The 22,954-nt window shown below is 49.2% G+C and overlaps 1 protein-coding gene across 3 annotated transcripts in view; it reads right to left on the bottom strand.

The window, feature by feature from the left end:
• The window catches only part of DYNC2I2 (dynein 2 intermediate chain 2), a 56,372-nt gene that overhangs the window by 536 nt on the left and 32,882 nt on the right, over window positions 1-22,954 (bottom strand). Inside the window, exons 1-8 of one of the 3 annotated variants that reach the window (XM_069943080.1) lie at window positions 16,338-16,782; window positions 8,897-9,154; window positions 7,428-7,537; window positions 6,086-6,243; window positions 5,771-5,880; window positions 5,190-5,357; window positions 3,784-4,016; window positions 581-738 (exon numbers count right to left, since the gene is read on the bottom strand). In XM_069943080.1, coding sequence (XP_069799181.1) covers window positions 581-738; window positions 3,784-4,016; window positions 5,190-5,357; window positions 5,771-5,880; window positions 6,086-6,243; window positions 7,428-7,537; window positions 8,897-9,154; window positions 16,338-16,418 — 1,276 coding nt within the window. In that variant the 5' untranslated portion in view covers window positions 16,419-16,782. Of the gene's footprint in view, window positions 1-580; window positions 739-3,783; window positions 4,017-5,189; window positions 5,358-5,770; window positions 5,881-6,085; window positions 6,244-7,427; window positions 7,538-8,896; window positions 9,155-16,273; window positions 16,783-22,954 lie in introns of those variants that run through there. The other 2 variants (XM_069943081.1, XM_069943079.1) reach the window with 2 other exon arrangements.

Raw genomic sequence — 22,954 nt, 5'->3', positions numbered from 1 at the left:
AATCGGCCGATTATTGTTTGGTGAAATAGAGAGAACGATCAGCCGATGATCGTGTCACCGGCTGATCGTTCATTTAAGGCCAGACCTAAAATCATCGTTCCCCCACCACGCATCGCTATGGTTGAATGGCAGTGCGCGGCCGACGATTTGACAAGCAGCAGCAGCATACATTACCTGTCCAGGCTTCTCCTCCGCTCTGTCTTCATCCCCAGGTCCCGCGCACTCTATCTTCAGAATGGCTGGTCAGCTGACGGAGCGCTCAGCCAATCACAGGCCGGGACCGCCGCGGCCTGTGATTGGCTGAGTGTGGCCAGTCAGCTGACCGGCCATTCTGAAGATAGAGCGCTCGGGACCCGGGGATGAAGCCTGGACAGGTAATGTATGATACTGCAAGGACATCGGTAATGATGTCCTTGCAGTTCTCGCTCAACGATAATCCGGCCGTGAAATAGGCCCAGTAAACGAGTGTTTACATCGTTGATCGGGCCCTCCTCGGCCCGTGGAATAGGACCCTAACTCAGATGCCCAATTTTGGACTGGGTCTGACATGAGTGATATTAATGGAGTCTCAAGTCCCTACCTTCTCCGGAAGCTGCTGCAAAAACCAAGGGGCGCACTGGAGACCACCGGACACTAAAGAGGTATTTCTGTGAGAGCTGCAGGGAGGTGAGGGGTTTCTCCTGAAGCATGGAGTACAGGTGAGCGTGTCCATCTGTTCCTGCACTCAGGAAGAGATTTCTACAAAGACATCCAGAAAGAAACGTTATCAATCATAGAAAATATTTCTAAGTACATTCACTGGGGGACACAATCATGCCCGCTGCCAGTAGGAAGCAATACTAAACCAAATAGAAATGCCTCCTACCAGCTACACCTCTGCTGCAAGACACTAAGGTAAAGGGACAATACATTTCTTTTTCATTATAAAAGGTCCTAAAAAGTTATATAGATTGTTCATTTACCTCTAAAACTAAATCCAGACCCTCCTAGTGCTTTCTGTAGAAAAAATCCGCAATGGAACTTGTGCTCTTGAGCGCCATCTGTGTGTCAGGAAGAGCAGTGAGACAGAGACCTAAGGGGTCACACCACTTCTTCCTCCCCTTTGTCATTACAGGCCCTTCTGGCTCTATCACAGCATGAGCTGAGACACCGTGGGCACTGTTATGTTACAGCAGATCACCCACAAGTGAAGCAGTGTCTAATGTCACATGATCATAGACAAAAGCTGTTAAAGGGCCTATCCGGGATTAGAAAAAATAAAAATACAAAGCTGCTTTCTTGAGAATATAAGGCCACAGCTGTCCTCAGTGTGCGCAGTGTTGCACCTTAGGTCCTTTGAAGTAAATAGAGCAAAATTGTAATACTGCATACAACCTGATGACTGGAGTGGCACTGTTGTTAGAAGAAAGCAGCTAGGTTTATCCAATCCTGAAAAACCCCTTTAATCTAGGCCTCATGATGCAAATGGAGAGACTGTAATTGACTGCATCTTCTGCTCAATCACTGCAGCACTTAGGCCTTATTTACATGACCCGTGCATGGTCCGTATATACAGACTGTGCAATGGAATGGAGTTTGGAGCTTTCGACATCATGAATTATTTTGATTCCAGGAGCTGCAAATGATTTTAAATCTCCGCATAACAATAGTGCAAACATTTAAAGCCATACTGTATCGCCAGACACCACCCCAAACCCCCAGATAATGTTTTTTAGGTTTTCTGAATCCATGCAAAACTATCTTTTTCCTGGGGCTGCAAACACAATTCGGCACCAGCACCGGACACCTTGACTCCGCACGTAGCTAATAGGGAAAACCCCGTTGTGCTCCACACACACTAAGTAGGGCTACAGCGTAGAAGAAAGGGGCTGGGGGTGGTATTCGTGTAAAAAACAGTTTCTATGTCAGCGGTGCAGTGTCAAAGGGGCGGAGCCCTAAGCCTGCAGCACCACCTCCCTCCCTGCACTAGAAATTCATCTTTCGTAGGCCTGGGCCCCACCCCTTTGACACTGTGCTGTCCCACAAAGCCAGATTAAAACTTCTTTTTACACAAATACCGGCCCCAGGAAGCAGATGTATCCCCGCACCAGGCATGGTTTGAGAAAAAATAACAAACGGTACCAGGAGTTTGGGGGTGGTGTCTGGCTATACGGTATCATTCTAACACTTTCAGAGCTCACTGCATTATACTGAATGATGTTGCCTGGAGTTCCAAGGTCCGGTCTGTAGTATATAGTTCATGCATGGACCCTATATTACAGATGTGTGAATAGAGCCTTACAGCTCAAGGAAACCGACTAGAAAAAAGCGATGTGGATGTGCAGGGAAAAAAAATTCTACCTTGTAGGCCGGATCACAGGAAGAGGTAGAGAACTGGACAGACAGGTGACCCAGCTCTTCTTTAGGAGGTAAGACAGACAACCAAAAAGGCTACACGGTTCTACCTCCTCTAGTGGGGGACCAGGCTGACCTATCCAACCCTGTATTCCCAACCTAAATGGGAAGGAAGGTAAAATGCACCTGCCACCTATGGACACCAAGCTCAATACAGTTCTATCAAATGTCTGCAGAAGGAATAGAGCTGATAGGAAGAGTTACTACGGCATTGCTTAGTGTCTGCCTCCTAGTGGCAGCTGACATACCCTACACCCATCATCTACTGTATGTCTTTCCAATGACATGAATGAGATAACTGTACATTACGGCTCAGCAGCTTTGCTGCTTTTTAATTTTATTACAAGAAAGACTCGTAGAGAAGGGATGTCAGCATCATGTCACAAGATAAAATGAGAAGCTGAATATTTTACATGCATGTAACTGAGAACAGCCCTGTCTGTGTGTCAGGCAGCACAAACCCCAGAACGGCTGCTGCCTGACATGGCTCCCCATGCAGATGTTCTTATTGGCTGGTGCACAATATATGGCAGTGGCACTGTATACTGACACAAAGACATAAAGTGCAATACATCAGTATAAACACATTCCCACTTCCTTTTGCAGCAGCATTGGCGGTGTTCATCTCTCTGACCACCTCCTCAAGCACTTACACCACAGTAAAAGAAGCAAGAGGGTTTCTTTGCCCATGTAGACAGCAGTCTAGAAGATGCCACTTCAAAGACAAGTTTTGATCGTTTGTGGCCTGAGTATTCATACCTCCACTGATCTCGCTGCAACAGAGTCTTCATTGACTTAAAATGGAGACTGTCGCCTAAAGTAAGACTGAAAAGGCAGTGAGCCAGAGAAAGAGAGTAGGCACATTTCTCCTGTCCCTAACAATCATTGGGGAATAAAACAACCAGTCTTCGACCAGTCTCTAGGACACATCAAAAGTGGCAGTTTCCATTTAAGAACTATTAAGACTACTGCCACCTTTATGTTACGTAATCTTTCTTAAGGTCCTATTACACTGAACGATTATTGGCCTTACCTGGCCGATTACAGACTGTTCAGACCGTTAATCGCTCAGTGTAATAGCACATGGTCAAAGGCAATGATCGGCCCACATGCACAATGTCAGCTGATTGCTGAAAGCTCAGCAATGGTCTGCAGCGTGCCGCTCCATGCAAGAGGAGCTGCAGCAGCAGACCACCACTGACTTCAAGGGGCCGCCTGAACGATCTTAGGATCATTCGTGCAGCCCTTCCTGCTGCTCCCCACTCACTGTCTGTGTGTGTGAATGTAATAGCACAGGGCAGCAAGCGGGAACAAGGAGGAAACGAGAAATGAGTTGACAGGTCGGTATGAGCTTCTGTAAAATATCTATAGGTGTAATAGGGTCCTTACCTGTGGAAAGGAGAACAATCAACACAATAGACAGGTCCACCATGAGGGGAGAAAGTAAACTGAGCCGGGGCCTTAAGTGGAACAGAGGAAGCCATGTTGGTGAGGGCTGCTGTCTGGACTGTATTGGAACACTTCAGCAAGTAGCCGCCTTCTACTCCAACAACAAATACACTGGGATCAAAATGGGATGTGGAGAGGCATGTCACCCCCACTGATGTGTCACCACGGCCATGCTGGGAAGAAAAAAAAAAGGGACTCTCAGAAAAATCATGACTTACTTAATAATAAATCTGCCGTCATCTGTCACCAGCATTACTAGACACTGTTACAGGTTAGGTCGGCTGGTAAGATTGCTGCCTGTGGCTGGACTCTAAGAGACATATTACAAGGCCCAACCAGGCAATGTAAGCAAGCACTGATCTGCTAGATCGGCGTTCGCTTACTAAGCCTATTTACACGTCTCGATAATCAGGTGGGCGGGGCTGCACTGATATATTTGGCGTTATTTTAAAGATGCGATCAGCTTACAAGAGATACAGATTAGTCGTCAGCTGATCTCTGGTCCGTTACCTGGGCCAAGCAGTGAGGGTTCCTGTCTGCCAATAATCAGCCTGTGTAAAAGGACCCTAAGGCTTCCATAGATTTTAGTGAGCTGTCAGCTGAAGGACATTCTCTCTCTCTCAACCCCACTAACAAGCAAGTTTACTGAATGGGGTGAAAGGAGAAAGTCATTGCCACTCTAACGGCAGCAGCTTAACTCCCAGAGAACAAAGGGAAGTCAATATGCCTAAATGAATGTGCCAATACCCATCAAGCCAACCTGGTAATGTGTCTGGAGATGTTGGTAAATGTTGTGGGAATGTCACAAAGCCCCCATTCACAGTAGATGGCAAATGCTAGTGAAATAAATGGTTTCCGCCAACTATAATCTAATGTATATGGCCAGTGTGACTGTGAGATACCATTTTCCCACATACAGAGCTGCGAACAATAGTTTGAGATGACTTAAATAGGCACTGTCAATATGTAAATGTCATAGTAAATGTTTGTATGGCCAGGGTCTGAGTGTTCAAACCCCGTCTGATGAGAACAAGCTGGGAAAAGCATGTTGTAGCACATTTCACTCGCCGACTTTTATGCTCGATTATGGGGCCTGCAGGATGGAAAGGATTGACAGAAGAAGTAAAGCACACTAATCTCCATTTGATCCCCTGAATTGTGGCGGTCTCTAAAATGAAACTACAACTGAGCAATATTTTTTACACGTCCCTGTGATCTAGATGTGTTACTTCATTAGGAAGTGTTTGCTAAAAAGACATGATCTGTGCTTACAGGGGTTTACAATAAATGGCCGGCTTCCGGTGCACAGAAGGGCCCGCATATCACTCTCTGAGCGCTCGTCTTACCTTGTTCATCTTTGAGTTACTGGGCATCTGCTGAGTAACCAGAGCAAACCCGTTGTGCAGCGTGAGCTGTCCTTCCTTTTCCATCTGCCATACTAGGATCTTCCCATCAGAAGAAACACTCCCAACCTGCAACCTGTGAGACTGGGGCACCTCTTGAAGCCAATAAACCTGTCAGACAACAGATAATGGTAGGGAGGTATAGCTAGGACCAGGGGAATTAACATTAAAGGTGCCTATATAAAAAAGAATGCTCCCAGCAGCTAAATATACTCTGTATGAGAGATCATAAAGCAGTGCCAGGTTGGGATACACTAGAATGAAAGAAAATGGCCCACCTCCCTGGTTCTGCATAGCATGTGCACATCTAGCGCAGAAAGTGACTGACTATGGGTGGTCCTATGGGTAGTTTCTAGCTAGGACAGTGTAGTTCTGCCACAGCATGGACCTCTGGAGGGTCAGTAGGTGTAACCCTATACACATGCACCAGTCTAGGTATCCTAATCCTGCTCATAGAAGCCTTGTCCAGATCATATCTGATTCTCAGAAATCAAATGTCATTTCATATGAACTTCTATTATTACCTGATAGACAGCGTCCATATGACTGTCTATTGAGAGCCCAGTTCTTCCGATAAGAGGGTCATCTGACCGACTTGTGTCCCACACTAGAACTTCCCCATTAAAAAGACCACCTGGCAAAAGAGACGTATGAGAAACTAGCTTACAGTAAGAAAAAAAACTGACATAGCAGAGCTATGTATGTTATTTAGCCTCTGTTTTCTATAAGGCAGTGAGTGACCACAATGCACTACAGAAACCACTCAATTCACAGTCACTACACCTGCATGTTGCAGAGAGGAAAAGGGGTAAAGTCCTTACACTCCATACTGAACATACCGGCTATAAGAGACGGTCTGGAGGGATGAAATGCCAAACACATGACAGAGCTGGGCACATCAAGCACTGCATCAGGGTGGTTAGGGTTGAAGCCTCGTCGATCCAGATTCCATGTGCAGACGTAGGATTTTTCTGTGCTCCAATCTCCGTCTCCTAACCTGAAAATGACAAAAAAAGGTGGTGTCTCTCAGAGACTACTTTCACACGTACAGATTTGATATTGAAGATTTGAAGCTGCAGATGTCAATGTAACTGAATGATTAAACACAGCATCAAATCTGCCGCAGATCCTGTACATGTGAATGTACCATAAGGAAATACTCCGATTAGTGAGAGTGAGATATTAGTGAGATACTAACCAATCACAACTCAGCTTTTATTTTACCAGATCAATCTGAGACATGGAGATGTGACTGGTTACTATGGGCATATCTCATAAATACAAACATTTTCACAGCGGCGGCTGCAAATATTGTACAGTATGCGGTGTGCTGCTCCTTGGACTTTTCTCCTGTGGATTTTTCTCTGTTATGTGGCCTGTCCGTCTGGGATGCTGATTTGTTGAAGAGCTTAGTTTTTGTAGTGATTTCCCTTCTCAGGTCATAAGAATCTCTTCTCTAGCAGTCACCCCCCCAGCTTGCAGACTTTGCTATTGGTGCTTTCTCTACACTTGCACACCATTTATGAGATTCATACTATCCCCCAGGCTGCCTGTGTCTGCTTTTCTCTTTACCTAAAGCCTGCATGATCTGCCCTCCCTGAAGACTCGGATGCTTTACCCTCTCTTCACTCTGATCTTCTGTGAACACACACTCACCGGAAGTGGCCTGGACTACGCTGCCGGCAGAAGGAGGCAGCTTTGTCCAGGTCACTTCTGGTAAACGAGTAAGCCGGCTGACACAGGGGAGTAGGTGAATAGTCAGATGTGATGCCAGGAGCGCACATATTCTCTGCTGCCAGGTGGCGGGATTTTTTCCTGGTGCGGACCGCGGTGGGGGTCGTGGCACAGATCATGTGAATGGCTGCATCCGCTTTAATGGTTCCTAAAACTGTCTGTGATCGTGGATTCGCGACATGTGAATGCAGCCTTAGCTGGTAAAAATGAACAATCTCAACTATAGCAAACACTAGTTGGACGAAACCAACAGCAGATTTGAAGACTCTAACCTGTTACCTACCTATACGGCACAGGATGTTAAGGTAATTTTCTTAGGAACATTATGTGTCAACCAAGATTTCTCCTAATTTAATGTATAATGACCTGGGCCTTATTATACTGTGTACTTTACTAACTTCCCAAACTATGTGATAATGGGAAACTTCCTTTACGTTGTTATCTTACCTGCCATAAGAACAAGCGATGACAGATCCTGTGGCGTTCCAAGTAACACTGGTGACCTGAAGATGCTCAGCCACTGCCTCAGGATACTGTAGACTATGCAAGCAGGATACCTAATCACACAAGACACACGCAGGGAAGAACAGAAGCTTTTAGTGACGCCATTTATTATTGTCTTCTGAGATGGCAATGGCCATGAGTAGTCACGTCTCCACTGAATATGGTGATACAGAAATCAGGTGTGTGAACAATCCCTTTAAGAGGTAATTTTAACACCAAACTTTAACTATATAATAAATTTATAAAAATCATGTGTTTTTCTTGTCTTCTGTAATAACTTGGAAAAAAAGTTAATAAACTCAGAGTAAACATAAATTTATAAAAATCAGTAACCCATAACATATGGTTATCCTCTGCCACTGTCTCAGCCGCAGCACATCTCTCCAGGGTTTCGGATTGGCACAGGCACACCTTGACCAGACTCTGGTTAAGCGTTGAAGCGGCTCTTTCCCCAATGGCTTTATTCACGGGCTTCCCTAGTGCTAATCCTACCATAGCTCCCACATTGAAACTTTGCCATAAGCACCTTTCATCTGGATTTCGTGCTCTTCACCCCTTTCCTTCGTTTTCTGTCCTGGGTAACACAGCCTTTCCGTCAGGGGTTGAAGACCCTGTGTTCCACAGTTTATTCAAGATGGGTTGCTTCAGGGCTAAAAACTTTCTCTGTGGTTCTTCGTGGCCCTCCCTTACAGACCTCAAGGATCTTACGGATCCCTGATCCACAGAGTTCTGGAGAGCTTTACAACTTCATCATTTTCTTCTTTTCTTACCCTCCCCGGCCTCCTTCCCACGAGCACTTACCCCTTTTGAATGGGCTCCAACCACCTCCGACATTCTCTCTACCTTCTTTATGCCATCTTAGGCTTCCCACGAGAGCAACTCTGTCCTCCCTACCAGTCGGCACAGGAGGATGACCTAGGTGTCTCTCTCTCTGCAGCACCGGTTGAGTGGGTGTATACATGCACTCACTCCTCTTCAATTTCCTCCCGGTTTAACGAAGCAGGATATAAGGTGCTCTCTCGCTGGACCCTAGCCACATCCATAGGATGTTCCCAGAGGCCTCGCAAATGTGCTGGAAGAACTGTGGGGAAGAGGGCTCTCTCCTACGTATTTTTTGGAGCTGTCCTAAGTTGGACCACTTCTGGAAGGTGTGGACCAATGCTGACTACTGTATTATTGCCCGCGCTTGTTAGGTTACTTTTTTTACTAGTGTCGCCTCCTAGTGGCCACAGCCTATAACCACTGGTGCTGTATCCCCCCATGACAGGCACAAGAAATTTTAAACAATTCAGTATTTAAAAAAAAAAAAAAAGAACTGAGTTCAGTGTGTTAGGCCTCATCCTTCCCAAGTTATAAACATGCTGCAAGGACACATGAACCAAAGAACATGCCGGCTCTCTATAGGCAAATACCTGTGGATTCTGCTCCTCCCAGGTCACCTCAAAACCATCAAACGCGTGACTTCTCCAGTTTTTCTTCAGTTCTCGGATCATGTCTTCCTCCACACGTTTTAGAAAGTCTCCTACACCTGGGTAATCTAGAAGACCCCCAAGTTCAATATCCAGAAGCCTCTGGTCTTGTCTCCATTCAGTCTGTGTGCCGGCCTCACTGGCTCCACGCGCCTGTACAGAAGACTCTTTACTGGCGACAGGACGTGTCTGGCAGCTTCTCTGAAGAAAGAAATATATAAACCCATTAGGAATACAAAAATGTACATTCCTTTCGTGTGGCATCAGATTTAAAGTGTCACTGTAATTACATTTTTCTTGCAGAAATCAATAGTCCAGGCGATTTTAAGAAACTTTGTACTTGGGTTTATTAGGCAAATCTGCCATTATCTGCATTCAAAAAGCCTTTCCCCAGACCCCCCAACCCTCCTCACTGCTTATTATCAGGAAATCTCAACTCTTTTACATCAGTCGGGGGAGGAGAGGGGAGGAGGGAGATTAGTCACCAGCAGAGAACAAGGGATTACACAGTGGGCGCTGTGTGAAAGCGATATTGAGAGGTCAGAGAGATCAGTGCTGACTGTCAGAGGAGATAGCCCGGTGATGTAGCTGTAAATTAACTCTTTGTTGTCCTGTTTTGGTGCCTCATCTCCCTCCACCCCTCCCCTCTCCATAAGAGAACAATGAAGACAGAGGGGAGAGCTTCAAACTGCTTTTCCATGATAAAAATGCATTTTTCGGCTAATAAACCCAATTACAATGTTTCTTAAAATTGCCTGGACTACTGATTTCTGCAAAAAAAACTGACCTTGCTTTTATTTGGGCCACTACCTCCATAAAATATTTTAGAATTAATATAACCCCTGACCCCACTAAATTATTGGCGGCTAATTATACCCTCCTCCTTAATAAAATGATGACAACTCTCATCCCTGAAAATCCTGTTCATTTCATGGATGGGGAGAAAGCATTATCTTAATGTGCTTGCCTGCTATATATATATATATATATATATATATATATATATATATATATATATACACCTCCCCATTCTGATACCTTCCTCCTTTTTTAAAGGAGCACAAAGAGCATTTTCTTTATTCTTTGGGCGGGACAAACTCCCAGGTTGGCCCATAGACACTTGAAACTGAGAAGAAAAGATGGTGGTTTTAACCTTCCTGATTTACGCACATATCACACAGCTTCTGTGTTAAGCAAATGGTGCACTTTAGTTTTCAAATACCCTGAGAATACATCACCATGGGTAGATATGGAACGTACCCTATTGACACTTACATATGAGATCTGCTTATGGAAACCTGATCTTATGCCCCCATCGCTTTCTTCTCAGTACCCTCTTTTATACGCCACTATTAAAACATTACATACTTTGCTTAACTCATCCCCTTCCCTGAAAGGCCCCTCACCTCGCACGCCACTGACCCTGATCCCAGCTTACATTGAACATAAATGTAGTTCTCCACCTCCTCTGTGGCATCACTTTGGACCCTATACTATCTCTTGCATAGCAGCCAATCACCGATTGCAGCTGTCTCAGCCAGTGATTGGCTGAGCAGCTTGTCACTTCAGAGACCGACTCTGAAGTTTCAGCGGCTGCTGCGGGGAGCAGACAGAACCGAGGAAGATACCAGGGCAGGTATGTATGAGCTTATTTTCTTTACACATTCTTGCATATATATTACACGTCGGTGGCCGATGATTTTAGGTTAGAACCAATAGACCCGACTAGCCGATCATCATTTTCATCAGCCGATTGTTGCCTTCATTACATGGAGCGATGATCTGATGAATCGGCCTGATTCAGCGATTGTGGCTCCATGTAATAGGGTCCTTATTTCATCTGATCCCAGCAAAAGAACGAACGAAGTGCACATTTATGGTGCGTTCACACCTACAGGATCTGCAGCAGATTTCATTAAAATAACTGAACACAGCATCAAATCTGCTGCAGATCTGCTGCAGATCCTGTAGGTGTGAACGCACCCTTAGTGAATATTTAGTGCACCACTAACAATGAGTCTATGGTCAGCTTAATAGATGCGATCAACCACACACAAAACAATTATTGTTTAAATTCGAAAAAATAAAACAATTTTTGACAATGATAATCTTCCTGTGTAATAGGGCCCTGTTACTGTCACTGTTATAGCTCACTATAGCTAGTACTGTTATGGGGGGGGAACCTGGCAGCTACTGTTATGGGGGGGACTCTGGCAGCTACTGTTATGGGGGGGGACTCTGGCAGCTACTGTTATGGGGGGGGACTCTGGCAGCTACTGTTATGGGGGGGGGACTCTGGCAGCTACTGTTATGGGGGGGGACTCTGGCAGCTACTGTTATGGGGGGGGACTCTGGCAGCTAATGTTATGGGGGGACTCTGGCAGCTACTGTTATGGGGGGGGACTCTGGCAGCTACTGTTATGGGGGGGGACTCTGGCAGCTACTGTTATGGGGGGGACTCTGGCAGCTACTGTTATGGGGGGGGACTCTGGCAGCTACTGTTATGGGGGGGGACTCTGGCAGCTACTGTTATGGGGGGGGACTCTGGCAGCTACTGTTATGGGGGGGAATCTGGCAGCTACTGTTATGGGGGGGGACTCTGGCAGCTACTGTTATGGGGGGGGACTCTGGCAGCTACTGTTATGGGGGGGGACTCTGGCAGCTACTGTTATGGGGGGGGGACTCTGGCAGCTACTGTTATGGGGGGGGACTCTGGCAGCTACTGTTATGGGGGGGGACTCTGGCAGCTACTGTTATGGGGGGGGACTCTGGCAGCTACTGTTATGGGGGGGGACTCTGGCAGCTACTGTTATGGGGGGGGACTCTGGCAGCTACTGTTATGGGGGGGGGACTCTGGCAGCTACTGTTATGGGGGGGGGACTCTGGCAGCTACTGTTATGGGGGGGACTCTGGCAGCTACTGTTATGGGGGGGGACTCTGGCAGCTACTGTTATGGGGGGGACTCTGGCAGCTACTGTTATGGGGGGGGACTCTGGCAGCTACTGTTATGGGGGGGGACTCTGGCAGCTACTGTTATGGGGGGGACTCTGGCAGCTACTGTTATGGGGGGGGACTCTGGCAGCTACTGTTATGGGGGGACTCTGGCAGCTACTGTTATAGGGGGGGACTCTGGCAGCTACTGTTATGGGGGGGGACTCTGGCAGCTACTGTTATGGGGGGGGACTCTGGCAGCTACTGTTATGGGGGGGGACTCTGGCAGCTACTGTTATGGGGGGGGGACTCTGGCAGCTACTGTTATGGGGGGGGACTCTGGCAGCTACTGTTATGGGGGGGGACTCTGGCAGCTACTGTTATGGGGGGGGACTCTGGCAGCTACTGTTATGGGGGGGGACTCTGGCAGCTACTGTTATGGGGGGGGACTCTGGCAGCTACTGTTATGGGGGGGGACTCTGGCAGCTACTGTTATGGGGGGGGACTCTGGCAGCTACTGTTATGGGGGGGGACTCTGGCAGCTACTGTTATGGGGGGGGACTCTGGCAGCTACTGTTATGGGGGGGGACTCTGGCAGCTACTGTTATGGGGGGGGACTCTGGCAGCTACTGTTATGGGGGGGGACTCTGGCAGCTACTGTTATGGGGGGGGACTCTGGCAGCTACTGTTATGGGGGGGGACTCTGGCAGCTAATGTTATGGGGGGGGACTCTGGCAGCTACTGTTATGGGGGGGGGACTCTGGCAGCTACTGTTATGGGGGGGGACTCTGGCAGCTACTGTTATGGGGGGGGGACTCTGGCAGCTACTGTTATGGGGGGAGGACTCTGGCAGCTACTGTTATGGGGGGGGACTCTGGCAGCTACTGTTATGGGGGGGGGACTCTGGCAGCTACTGTTATGGGGGGGGGACTCTGGCAGCTACTGTTATGGGGGGGGACTCTGGCAGCTACTGTTATGGGGGGGGACTCTGGCAGCTACTGTTATGGGGGGGGACTCTGGCAGCTACTGTTATGGGGGGGGACTCTGGCAGCTACTGTTATGGGGGGGGGACTCTGGCAGCTACTGTTATGGGGGGGGACTCTGGCAGCTACTGTTATGGGGGGGGACTCTGGCAGCTACTGTTATGGGGGGGGGACTCTGGCAGCTACTGTTATGGGGGGGGACTCTGGCAGCTACTGTTATGGGGGGGACTCTGGCAGCTACTGTTATGGGGGGGGACTCTGGCAGCTACTGTTATGGGGGGGACTCTGGCAGCTACTGTTATGGGGGGGACTCTGGCAGCTACTGTTATGGGGGGGGGACTCTGGCAGCTACTGTTATGGGGGGGGACTCTGGCAGCTACTGTTATGGGGGGGGACTCTGGCAGCTACTGTTATGGGGGGGGACTCTGGCAGCTACTGTTATGGGGGGGGACTCTGGCAGCTACTGTTATGGGGGGGGGACTCTGGCAGCTACTGTTATGGGGGGGGGACTCTGGCAGCTACTGTTGTGGGGGGGGACTCTGGCAGCTACTGTTATGGGGGGGGACTCTGGCAGCTACTGTTAGGGGGGGGGACTCTGGCAGCTACTGTTATGGGGGGGGACTCTGGCAGCTACTGTTATGGGGGGGGACTCTGGCAGCTACTGTTATGGGGGGGACTCTGGCAGCTACTGTTATGGGGGGGACTCTGGCAGCTACTGTTATGGGGGGGGACTCTGGCAGCTACTGTTAGGGGGGGGGACTCTGGCAGCTACTGTTATGGGGGGGGACTCTGGCAGCTACTGTTATGGGGGGGGACTCTGGCAGCTACTGTTATGGGGGGGGACTCTGGCAGCTACTGTTATGGGGGGGGACTCTGGCAGCTACTGTTATGGGGGGGACTCTGGCAGCTACTGTTATGGGGGGGACTCTGGCAGCTACTGTTATGGGGGGGACTCTGGCAGCTACTGTTATGGGGGGACTCTGGCAGCTACTGTTATGGGGGGACTCTGGCAGCTAATGTTATGGGGGGACTCTGGCAGCTAATGTTATGGGGGGACTCTGGCAGCTAATGTTATGGGGGGACTCTGGCAGCTAATGTTATGGGGGGACTCTGGCAGCTAATGTTATGGGGGGACTCTGGCAGCTAATGTTATGGGGGGACTCTGGCAGCTAATGTTATGGGGGGACTCTGGCAGCTAATGTTATGGGGGGACTCTGGCAGCTAATGTTATGGGGGGACTCTGGCAGCTAATGTTATGGGGGGACTCTGGCAGCTAATGTTATGGGGGGACTCTGGCAGCTAATGTTATGGGGGGACTCTGGCAGCTAATGTTATGGGGGGACTCTGGCAGCTAATGTTATGGGGGGACTCTGGCAGCTAATGTTATGGGGGGACTCTGGCAGCTAATGTTATGGGGGGACTCTGGCAGCTAATGTTATGGGGGGACTCTGGCAGCTAATGTTATGGGGGGACTCTGGCAGCTAATGTTATGGGGGGACTCTGGCAGCTAATGTTATGGGGGGACTCTGGCAGCTAATGTTATGGGGGGACTCTGGCAGCTAATGTTATGGGGGGACTCTGGCAGCTAATGTTATGGGGGGACTCTGGCAGCTAATGTTATGGGGGGACTCTGGCAGCTAATGTTATGGGGGGACTCTGGCAGCTAATGTTATGGGGGGACTCTGGCAGCTAATGTTATGGGGGGACTCTGGCAGCTAATGTTATGGGGGGACTCTGGCAGCTAATGTTATGGGGGGACTCTGGCAGCTAATGTTATGGGGGGACTCTGGCAGCTAATGTTATGGGGGGACTCTGGCAGCTAATGTTATGGGGGGACTCTGGCAGCTAATGTTATGGGGGGACTCTGGCAGCTAATGTTATGGGGGGACTCTGGCAGCTAATGTTATGGGGGGACTCTGGCAGCTAATGTTATGGGGGGACTCTGGCAGCTAATGTTATGGGGGGACTCTGGCAGCTAATGTTATGGGGGGACTCTGGCAGCTAATGTTATGGGGGGACTCTGGCAGCTAATGTTATGGGGGGACTCTGGCAGCTAATGTTATGGGGGGACTCTGGCGGCTAATGTTATGGGGGGACTCTGGCGGCTAATGTTATGGGGGGACTCTGGCAGCTAATGTTATGGGGGGACTCTGGCAGCTAATGTTATGGGGGGACTCTGGCAGCTAATGTTATGGGGGGACTCTGGCAGCTAATGTTATGGGGGGACTCTGGCAGCTAATGTTATGGGGGGACTCTGGCAGCTACTGTTATGGGGGGACTCTGGCAGCTACTGTTATGGGGGGACTCTGGCAGCTACTGTTATGGGGGGACTCTGGCAGCTACTGTTATGGGGGGACTCTGGCAGCTACTGTTATGGGGGGACTCTGGCAGCTACTGTTATGGGGGGACTCTGGCAGCTACTGTTATGGGGGGGACTCTGGCAGCTACTGTTATGGGGGGGACTCTGGCAGCTACTGTTATGGGGGGGACTCTGGCAGCTACTGTTATGGGGGGGACTCTGGCAGCTACTGTTATGGGGGGGACTCTGGCAGCTAATGTTATGGGGGGGACTCTGGCAGCTACTGTTATGGGGTGACTCTGGCAGCTACTGTTATGGGGGGGGGGACTCTGGCAGCTAATGTTATGGGGGGGACTCTGGCAGCTACTGTTATGGGGTGACTCTGGCAGCTACTGTTATGGGGGGGGGGACTCTGGCAGCTACTGTTATGGGGGGGGACTCTGGCAGCTACTGTTATGGGGGGGACTCTGGCAGCTAATGTTATGGGGGGGACTCTGGCAGCTACTGTTATGGGGGGGGGGACTCTGGCAGCTACTGTTATGGGGGGGGGGGACTCTGGCAGCTACTGTTATGGGGGGGACTCTGGCAGCTAATGTTATGGGGGGACTCTGGCAGCTAATGTTATGGGGGGACTCTGGCAGCTAATGTTATGGGGGGACTCTGGCAGCTAATGTTATGGGGGGACTCTGGCAGCTAATGTTATGGGGGGGGACTCTGGCATCTACTGTTATGGGGGGGACTCTGGCAGCTACTGTTATGGGGGGGGGACTCTGGCAGCTACTGTTATGGGGGGGGACTCTGGCAGCTACTGTTATGGGGGGACTCTGGCAGCTACTGTTATGGGGGGACTCTGGCAGCTACTGTTATGGGGGGGGACTCTGGCAGCTACTGTTATGGGGGGACTCTGGCAGCTACTGTTATGGGGGGGGACTCTGGCAGCTAATGTTATGGGGGGACTCTGGCAGCTACTGTTATGGGGGGGGACTCTGGCAGCTACTGTTATGGGGGGACTCTGGCAGTTACTGTTATGGGGGGGACTCTGGCAGCTACTGTTATGGGGGGACTCTGGCAGTCGATATAGAGTCAGTACAGGCCTTATGTACATACACTCATCATGGCCGCTGTCATGTAGCCCCTCAGGCAGTGGAGCACTATGGCGGAGATAACTCACTGATTCACTTCGCGCCCCCTGTGACTTCCTCCACAGAGACTCCACCGTCACCCCCTCAGCCGTCTCATCCACAAAGCTCATGGTCCTGCGGGTCAGCGGCACACTGCTACCTGGCGGCCCCGGTTACCTCGGCAACCACAGGCTGGTACAAGCGGCGCGGATGGATGACGTCACCCGCGCGACATCTTGCGGCGCCGTAAATTTTCACAAACGAGAATTTTTTTTCGTCAAATCGAAGCTGAGGGATTCTTGTTAAAGATGGAGAACCGATTAAACAACAGCACAAGCGACAAGTGCAAAACTACACTCTGGAAGTAGGTCAGCGAAGAAAGTCACCTCTAGTGACACACCGGGCGCCATCTTTAGAACGGGCAGACTTGCAAGAACCGAGCAGCCGTAGTGAGATTTACGCTCTCGCTAATAAAATATCAAAGTGCTTTACTGTACCCACGGGTTTATCACATACAGCCAACATTTACAGAAGGGTCGGGGCTGGAATGGAGTGGGTAAAAGGAGGTCTGACGTCACCAGTCACATGGTCAAGGACAGAGAGTGTGTGTGACAGTACACGAGCGGGGCCATGGGGCACATGTGATGTATGTGCAATGTATGTTGGCATACTAAGACTATATTTCCCCCTCATCAGGAATCGCCTTCAGGATTTTCAATATAGTCTAGTAGGCCAACATACATTGCACATACATCACATGTGCCCTTGTGTACTGTGCCACTGTCTTCCCATCATCTCCTCCCATTAGGTGATGTAGTCCTGCATATTACCCAACACTCCATGCTGGCAGATGTAGTTCTACTCTGCCACTGCTCCCCCTCCTATACTGTTTTATCTTCTAATCTGTTGCAGAACTACAACTATTAAGAAATACTAATATGACATGATGGGGGGGGGGGGGGAGGGGGGGTGTAGTTTTGTAACCTGGATGGCAACAGGCTGCAAAACTACAACTTCCATTGTGAACTGTTGGCAGGACACGTTGGGAGTTGTGGTTCTAGGCGGTGTCCAGGACCCTCCTTTGGCTGTTCTTCTGTTCAGCCTTGTATTGCCTCTTCTCAATAAAAATCCTGAAGGGTGTTCGTCACTAATGTTCCCCTATGGGTCTGGAAATCCGTCCAGATTTCCTGATAAGAAATTTGGTCATATTTTCTGGACGTGTGAAGGGGCCTGATCCGTTTTTTACTTCCAGGAAACCATCAGCCAATGCCTTCAGAATTTCCTGATACATACCAGCACCTCCAACATATTGACTCATATTGACTACGAGATGCTGGGAAAGCTGAGTGACCACATCATACCAACCAACCAAAACAAAACCATGTCGGGGTGGAGAGAAGATACTGCAGACATCACAGCAGAGGTCTCGGGTTGGGGGGGGGGGCTTTATGCATCACTGTTGCAGCCTGGGGGACCTTATCACTTTGCTGTGGTCAGAGGGGAGATGAAGGACCACTGCCGGGTCTGCTTGCTTCCAGTGTCTGGTCATCTGTGGTCTGCTCCCAGCTGCAGTCTGACGTCCGCTGCACTGAAACTATCTAACCGAAGGGGCGGGGGGCATTGCACTCGATGCTCCGTGCAGCCTCCTGCTTCAGCCTGTCACCGGAAGTCTGGACGCTTTCCTGATGTGCATCAGGAAAGTGTCCAGAATTCTGGAAGAAAATAGGACAAGATCTACAAAAAAACGCCATAGCTTTTATGTATGGAGTTTTTAGTGGCCCTTTTCTGGGCAGAAAAAGCAACAGTCTGGTCCCCAGGGGGTTAACTTAACCCCCCTGTGGGCATTATTGTCCTCCGGTGGGGGGATTGGCCAAGAGTTAGATGGGACCCTGCTACAGCCGCTGCCTGACAGAGCTGACATGGCACAAATCTCTGCTCAACCAGTCAGCGGCTGTAGCAGAGTCCTGCCTCAGCCACTGATTGGCTGATGGCAGATTTGAAGAGCCAGAGCCCGAAACGCTTTAAGCTCAGTGTGTCGGGCTGTGGTGAAGAAGGAAGATGTCGGAGGTGAGTATGGACCTTTCCCCTTCTCCTGCACTGCACCCATTCCAGCAAGGAATGGGGCACATATTCCACTCCCTTGCTGGTATAGGTGTAGTGCGAGATCAGTCCGGACCCCAGGGGGGGTTAGTGTGGATGCAATGCATCCTCACTTATCCCCTTGTGTGCCAGACTGTACACAGCATCTGGAAAGATGCTGCATACTTGTAAGGTGCAGAATACCTGTCAAAATGATAGGTGTTCTGCTCCTGCCTGTTTTTTTTCTTTTTTTCTCTCCCCTTTTGTTTTTCAGATACGAGTATCCAGAGGATTCATTGGACTTCCTTAATGACCAGTAGAGATAAGCGAATGTACAGTAGAAACAAAGAGCTTTGTTCCTATCGGGATTCTGCTCATCAGGTTGCAGAGCTTTGAAGTCTTGCCCCGCTCCCTGCTGCTCTTCACCAGGAACTTCTCCCACTTTCCAAGGACTGGATCCATCTTTTTCCAGCACCCGGTGAGGAACAGCAGTGAGTAGGGCAGACTTCAAAGCTCCGCAGCCTGATGAGCAGAATCCAGATAGGAACAAAGCTCTTTGTTCCTACTGTACATTCGCTCATCTCTTATGACCAGCTTTTTTTTTTCTCTTTTAATAAATAAAATTGTCAACAAAGGTTGTGGCAGTGTTATTTTCATTTGTTTTGATCTTTAACTTTACAGGCTTAGTAGTGGAACACACAAAACACAGTAATCACTGAACTCAAGGAGATCAGTGAAAAAAATTCCAATGAAGTACTCAATCAAGAGTCTCCACTGATGCCCCCCAAATTTTGATCTCCTTGAGTTCAGTGATTACTGTGTTTTGTTGGTTGATTTGTCATTGCCTCAACCAGGGAGAATCCTGCTCCACACTGACGAGGGGCAAATACCCTGAAACGGCTGTCTGTGGATGGATGCCTGCCTTGGCAAGCCCTTGTCATGATCGCAATACTCGCACCTTGAGTTGGACGTTGACAGAAAGGGGCCACCCTGTTGTCTCCGTATTTGTGTTCCAATACGCGCAACCGAGTGGGACTTAAGGCTATCTATCAGGGTGATGTGGTGCCAACAGGCTAGAGATATCTGGCTATCCCGTGTTTTGAGACTCATAACCAAGGCTCCACGGACTCTTGTTTTGCATTAGTAGTGGAACACGCCTGATAGACTGCATCCATTACTAAGTAGGAGTTTAGAGTAAGGCTGCATTCGCATGTTCCGTACGGAACACGGACGTGAAATGCTGCGTGGCTGATTCATTACAGCACGGTGCATATCTGTACAGTTCCCTCGCTCCCAGCATCTTATCAAAGATGCTGCCAAGGCGGGGGAAGAGTCCATTACTGGAACATGTGAGTACAGCCTTAGCTGGTATGAAATAGCTAACACTAACCCCCCCCCCCCCCCAATTATTACCCCAGTACCCACTGTTCAAGGGGTACTGGGAAGAGCTAGGTACCAGTAGTCCCTGAGCAGCAAATTTGGCGCTCCTGGACTGGACAGTGGCAGACTGCTATTATTAGGCTGGGGAGGGCCCAAATAGAGGGCTCTTCCCACCCTGGTACTACCAGGCTGGTTATGGAATTAGGGAGAACCCTACGGGGTTCCCCCCAGCTCAGGGCAGAAGTTCCCTTGCAATCGGCTTTTAACAGCAACTTGGTCAGGGGATGTGTCGCCCTGTGCTGCTCATTGACAGGGTTAGGGATATTGTAAAAATCCCAACAATTCCAAGTGTGGGTTATTTTTTTATTTTTAAACTTTAGAGTGAGTCGGTCAATTATGATATGATCTGAGCAGTACACATAACCAGATTTCTTATGAAGAGACCGCTAATCACCCGGTCCTGTTTTGATTGCCTCTTTCTAAGCTTTAAAAGAGCCGACCTCAAGTGTGACCTGTGTCCTAAGAGCCTGCCTCCAGTGTGACCTGTGTCTTAAGAGCCTGCCCCCTGAGTGACCTGTGTCCTAAGAGCCTGCCTCATGGGTGGTCTGTGTCCTAAGAGCCCGCCTCCTTCTGTGTCCTAACAGCCTGCCTGCAACTCGGACAGAAAAAAAGCACATGCACACAAAAGCTGCACGTCTAAACAACATTGTATTTAGTCAAAGTATACAAAATTAGTATAAGAGGGAGACAAACCTCCTCACAAGACCATAACAGAGTTAAAAACATGTTAAATACATAAATCAAAACCCCGCTTGCATCTAAGACGGGATATACTAACAACTGACCTTGAAACACAAGTAATCAAAAAATAAGTACAATGGTGGAAAATAATGCGCTAATAATATCAACTCAAACAACAATGAAAAAAATGTCACCATGTGTGAAGGATAAAGGGGGGGGGGGTCAGGTAGGAGAAAAAACCTCTGGCAACTACATTCTAGCCTGCTCAGGGGTAAGACCTACTCTGGTAACTAAATTCTAGCCTGCTCATACTGAGTGGGCAAGTGGGCTAGATTCCGGACTCCAGGGGTAGGACCTACCTCTGGCAACTACATTCTAATCTCAGCCGACTAGATGTTAGTGTCCAAAAGGAGGTCCCTCTTTTACAACAACCTAAACAGGCCAGATCACTGAATTCTGCTTCTGGCCACTGAATTCTAGCCTGATCAACACAGAATCGGCTAATTTACGCGGTGCAGAAGGAGACCTTCTCCTGGCCACTCTATTCTAACCTGCTCATAGAGGCAAGACTAGATGATGGTGTCCCGAAGGAGGTCCTTCTTTTACAACAAACTAAACAGGCCAGATGGCTGATTTATCCTTTCAGCCACTCCATTCTAGCCTGCTCTATGGTGAACAAGCTAGAATACAGACTCCAGGGGAAGGACCTCCTATCAACTAGGCAGGCCAGAGCACTGATACCTCCTTTTACCCACTCCATTCTAGCCTGTTCTACACTGAATAGACTAGATTACGGACTCCTGAGGGAGGACCTCCTTCTATCAACTGGGCAGGCCAGAGCACTGATACCTCCTTTTACTTATACTTCAAATATTGTATTTTATGTCAGTGTTTTTAATAAAAAATTAAAATAAAACGGTTTTCATGCTTAAAAATACCATGATTTTAACGTTATTTTAAAAAAATAAGGACCACCATCTGACAACTCCATTCTAGCCTGCTCTACATAGAACAGGCTAGATCATGGACTCCAGAAGGAGGTACCTCCTTTTACCCACTCCATTCTAGCCTGCTCTACCCAGGGGCGGTCTTGGCATTTCTGGGGCCCCAAGAGAAGTTATGTCTGGGCCCCCCCCCCTCGACAAGCGTTCCAAAACAATAGACCGGTGTGTTTTGCCCCCAGTAGTATATACCCCTTGTGCGCTACCGCCAGTAATATATACTCCTTGTGTGCTGCCCCCAATAGTATATACCCCTTGTGTCCTGCCCCCAGTAGTATATACCCCTTGTTTGCTTCCCCCAGTAGTATATAGACCCCTGTGTGTTCCCCCAGTTATATATAGCCCCAACGTGTGCTCCTCCAGAAGTATATAGACCTCCTGTGTGCTGCCCCAGTTTTAAATAAACCCCCTGTGTGCTCCCCCACTAGTATATAGGCCCCCTGTGCGCTCCCCCACTTGGATATAGACCTCCTGTGTGCTCCCCCACTTGGATATAGACCCGTGTGCTCTTCCAGTAGTATATAAACCCCCTGCGTGGTTCCCTCAGTAGTATATAGACCCCCTGTGTGCCCTACCAGTATTATATAGACCCTTTGTGTGCTGCCCCAGTAGGATACAGACCACTGTGTGCTCCCCCAGTTATATATAGACCACCTGTGTGCCTCACAAGTAGTATATAGACCCCCTGTATGTTCCCCCAGTAGTATATAGACCCCCTGTGTGCCCGCTAGTAGTATATAAACCCCTGTGTGCTCCCCCACTTGGATATAGACCTCCTGTGTGCTCTCCAAGCTGTATATAGACCCCATTCTGCTGCCCCAAGTAGTATATAGACCCCCTGTGCGCTGCTTCCAGTAGTATATAGATCCCTCTGTAAAGCCCCAGTAGTCTATAGCCCCCTGTGTGCTCCCCCATTTATATAGACCTCCGATGTGCGCTCCCCCAGTTAAACAGACCCCTGTGTGCTCCCCCTCCCATATAGTATATAACACAATAAAACAAACACTTATACTCACCTGGGTCCGGGCGTCTCCTCTTCTCTTCACTCTTGTGGCCGCAGGAAGGGTTTTCCCTGCGATCACAAGAGGCCGCACTCCCCTTGTCCTGGCGCCGATGCTCCAGTGATGTCACTGGAGCGCCGGCACCACAAGGACAAAGCTGCCACTTGTGACCGCAGGGAAAACCCTTCCTGCGGACACAAGAGTGACTGACAGAAAGGGAGCCAATGTCTCCCGCCCTGTCAGTGCTGCTGCATGTAACTATGAGCGCTCATTACGAGTGCTCATAGTTACAGTTCAGATGGCAGCAGCGAGCGGGGCAGCGGCCCTGTCCATCGGTCTTGAGCACAAGAGCGGGGAGTGGGGGCCCCCTTGGATGTTGGGGGCCCCAAGCGATCGCTTGGGGTGCTTGGTGCCAAAGACCGCCACTGGCTCTACCTAAAATAGGCTAGATTGCAGACTCCAGGA

Source organism: Dendropsophus ebraccatus, chromosome 10 (genome assembly GCF_027789765.1).
Source record: "Dendropsophus ebraccatus isolate aDenEbr1 chromosome 10, aDenEbr1.pat, whole genome shotgun sequence".
Lineage (NCBI taxonomy): Eukaryota > Metazoa > Chordata > Amphibia > Anura > Hylidae > Dendropsophus > Dendropsophus ebraccatus.
This window is presented reverse-complemented; position numbering and strand designations above follow the sequence as displayed.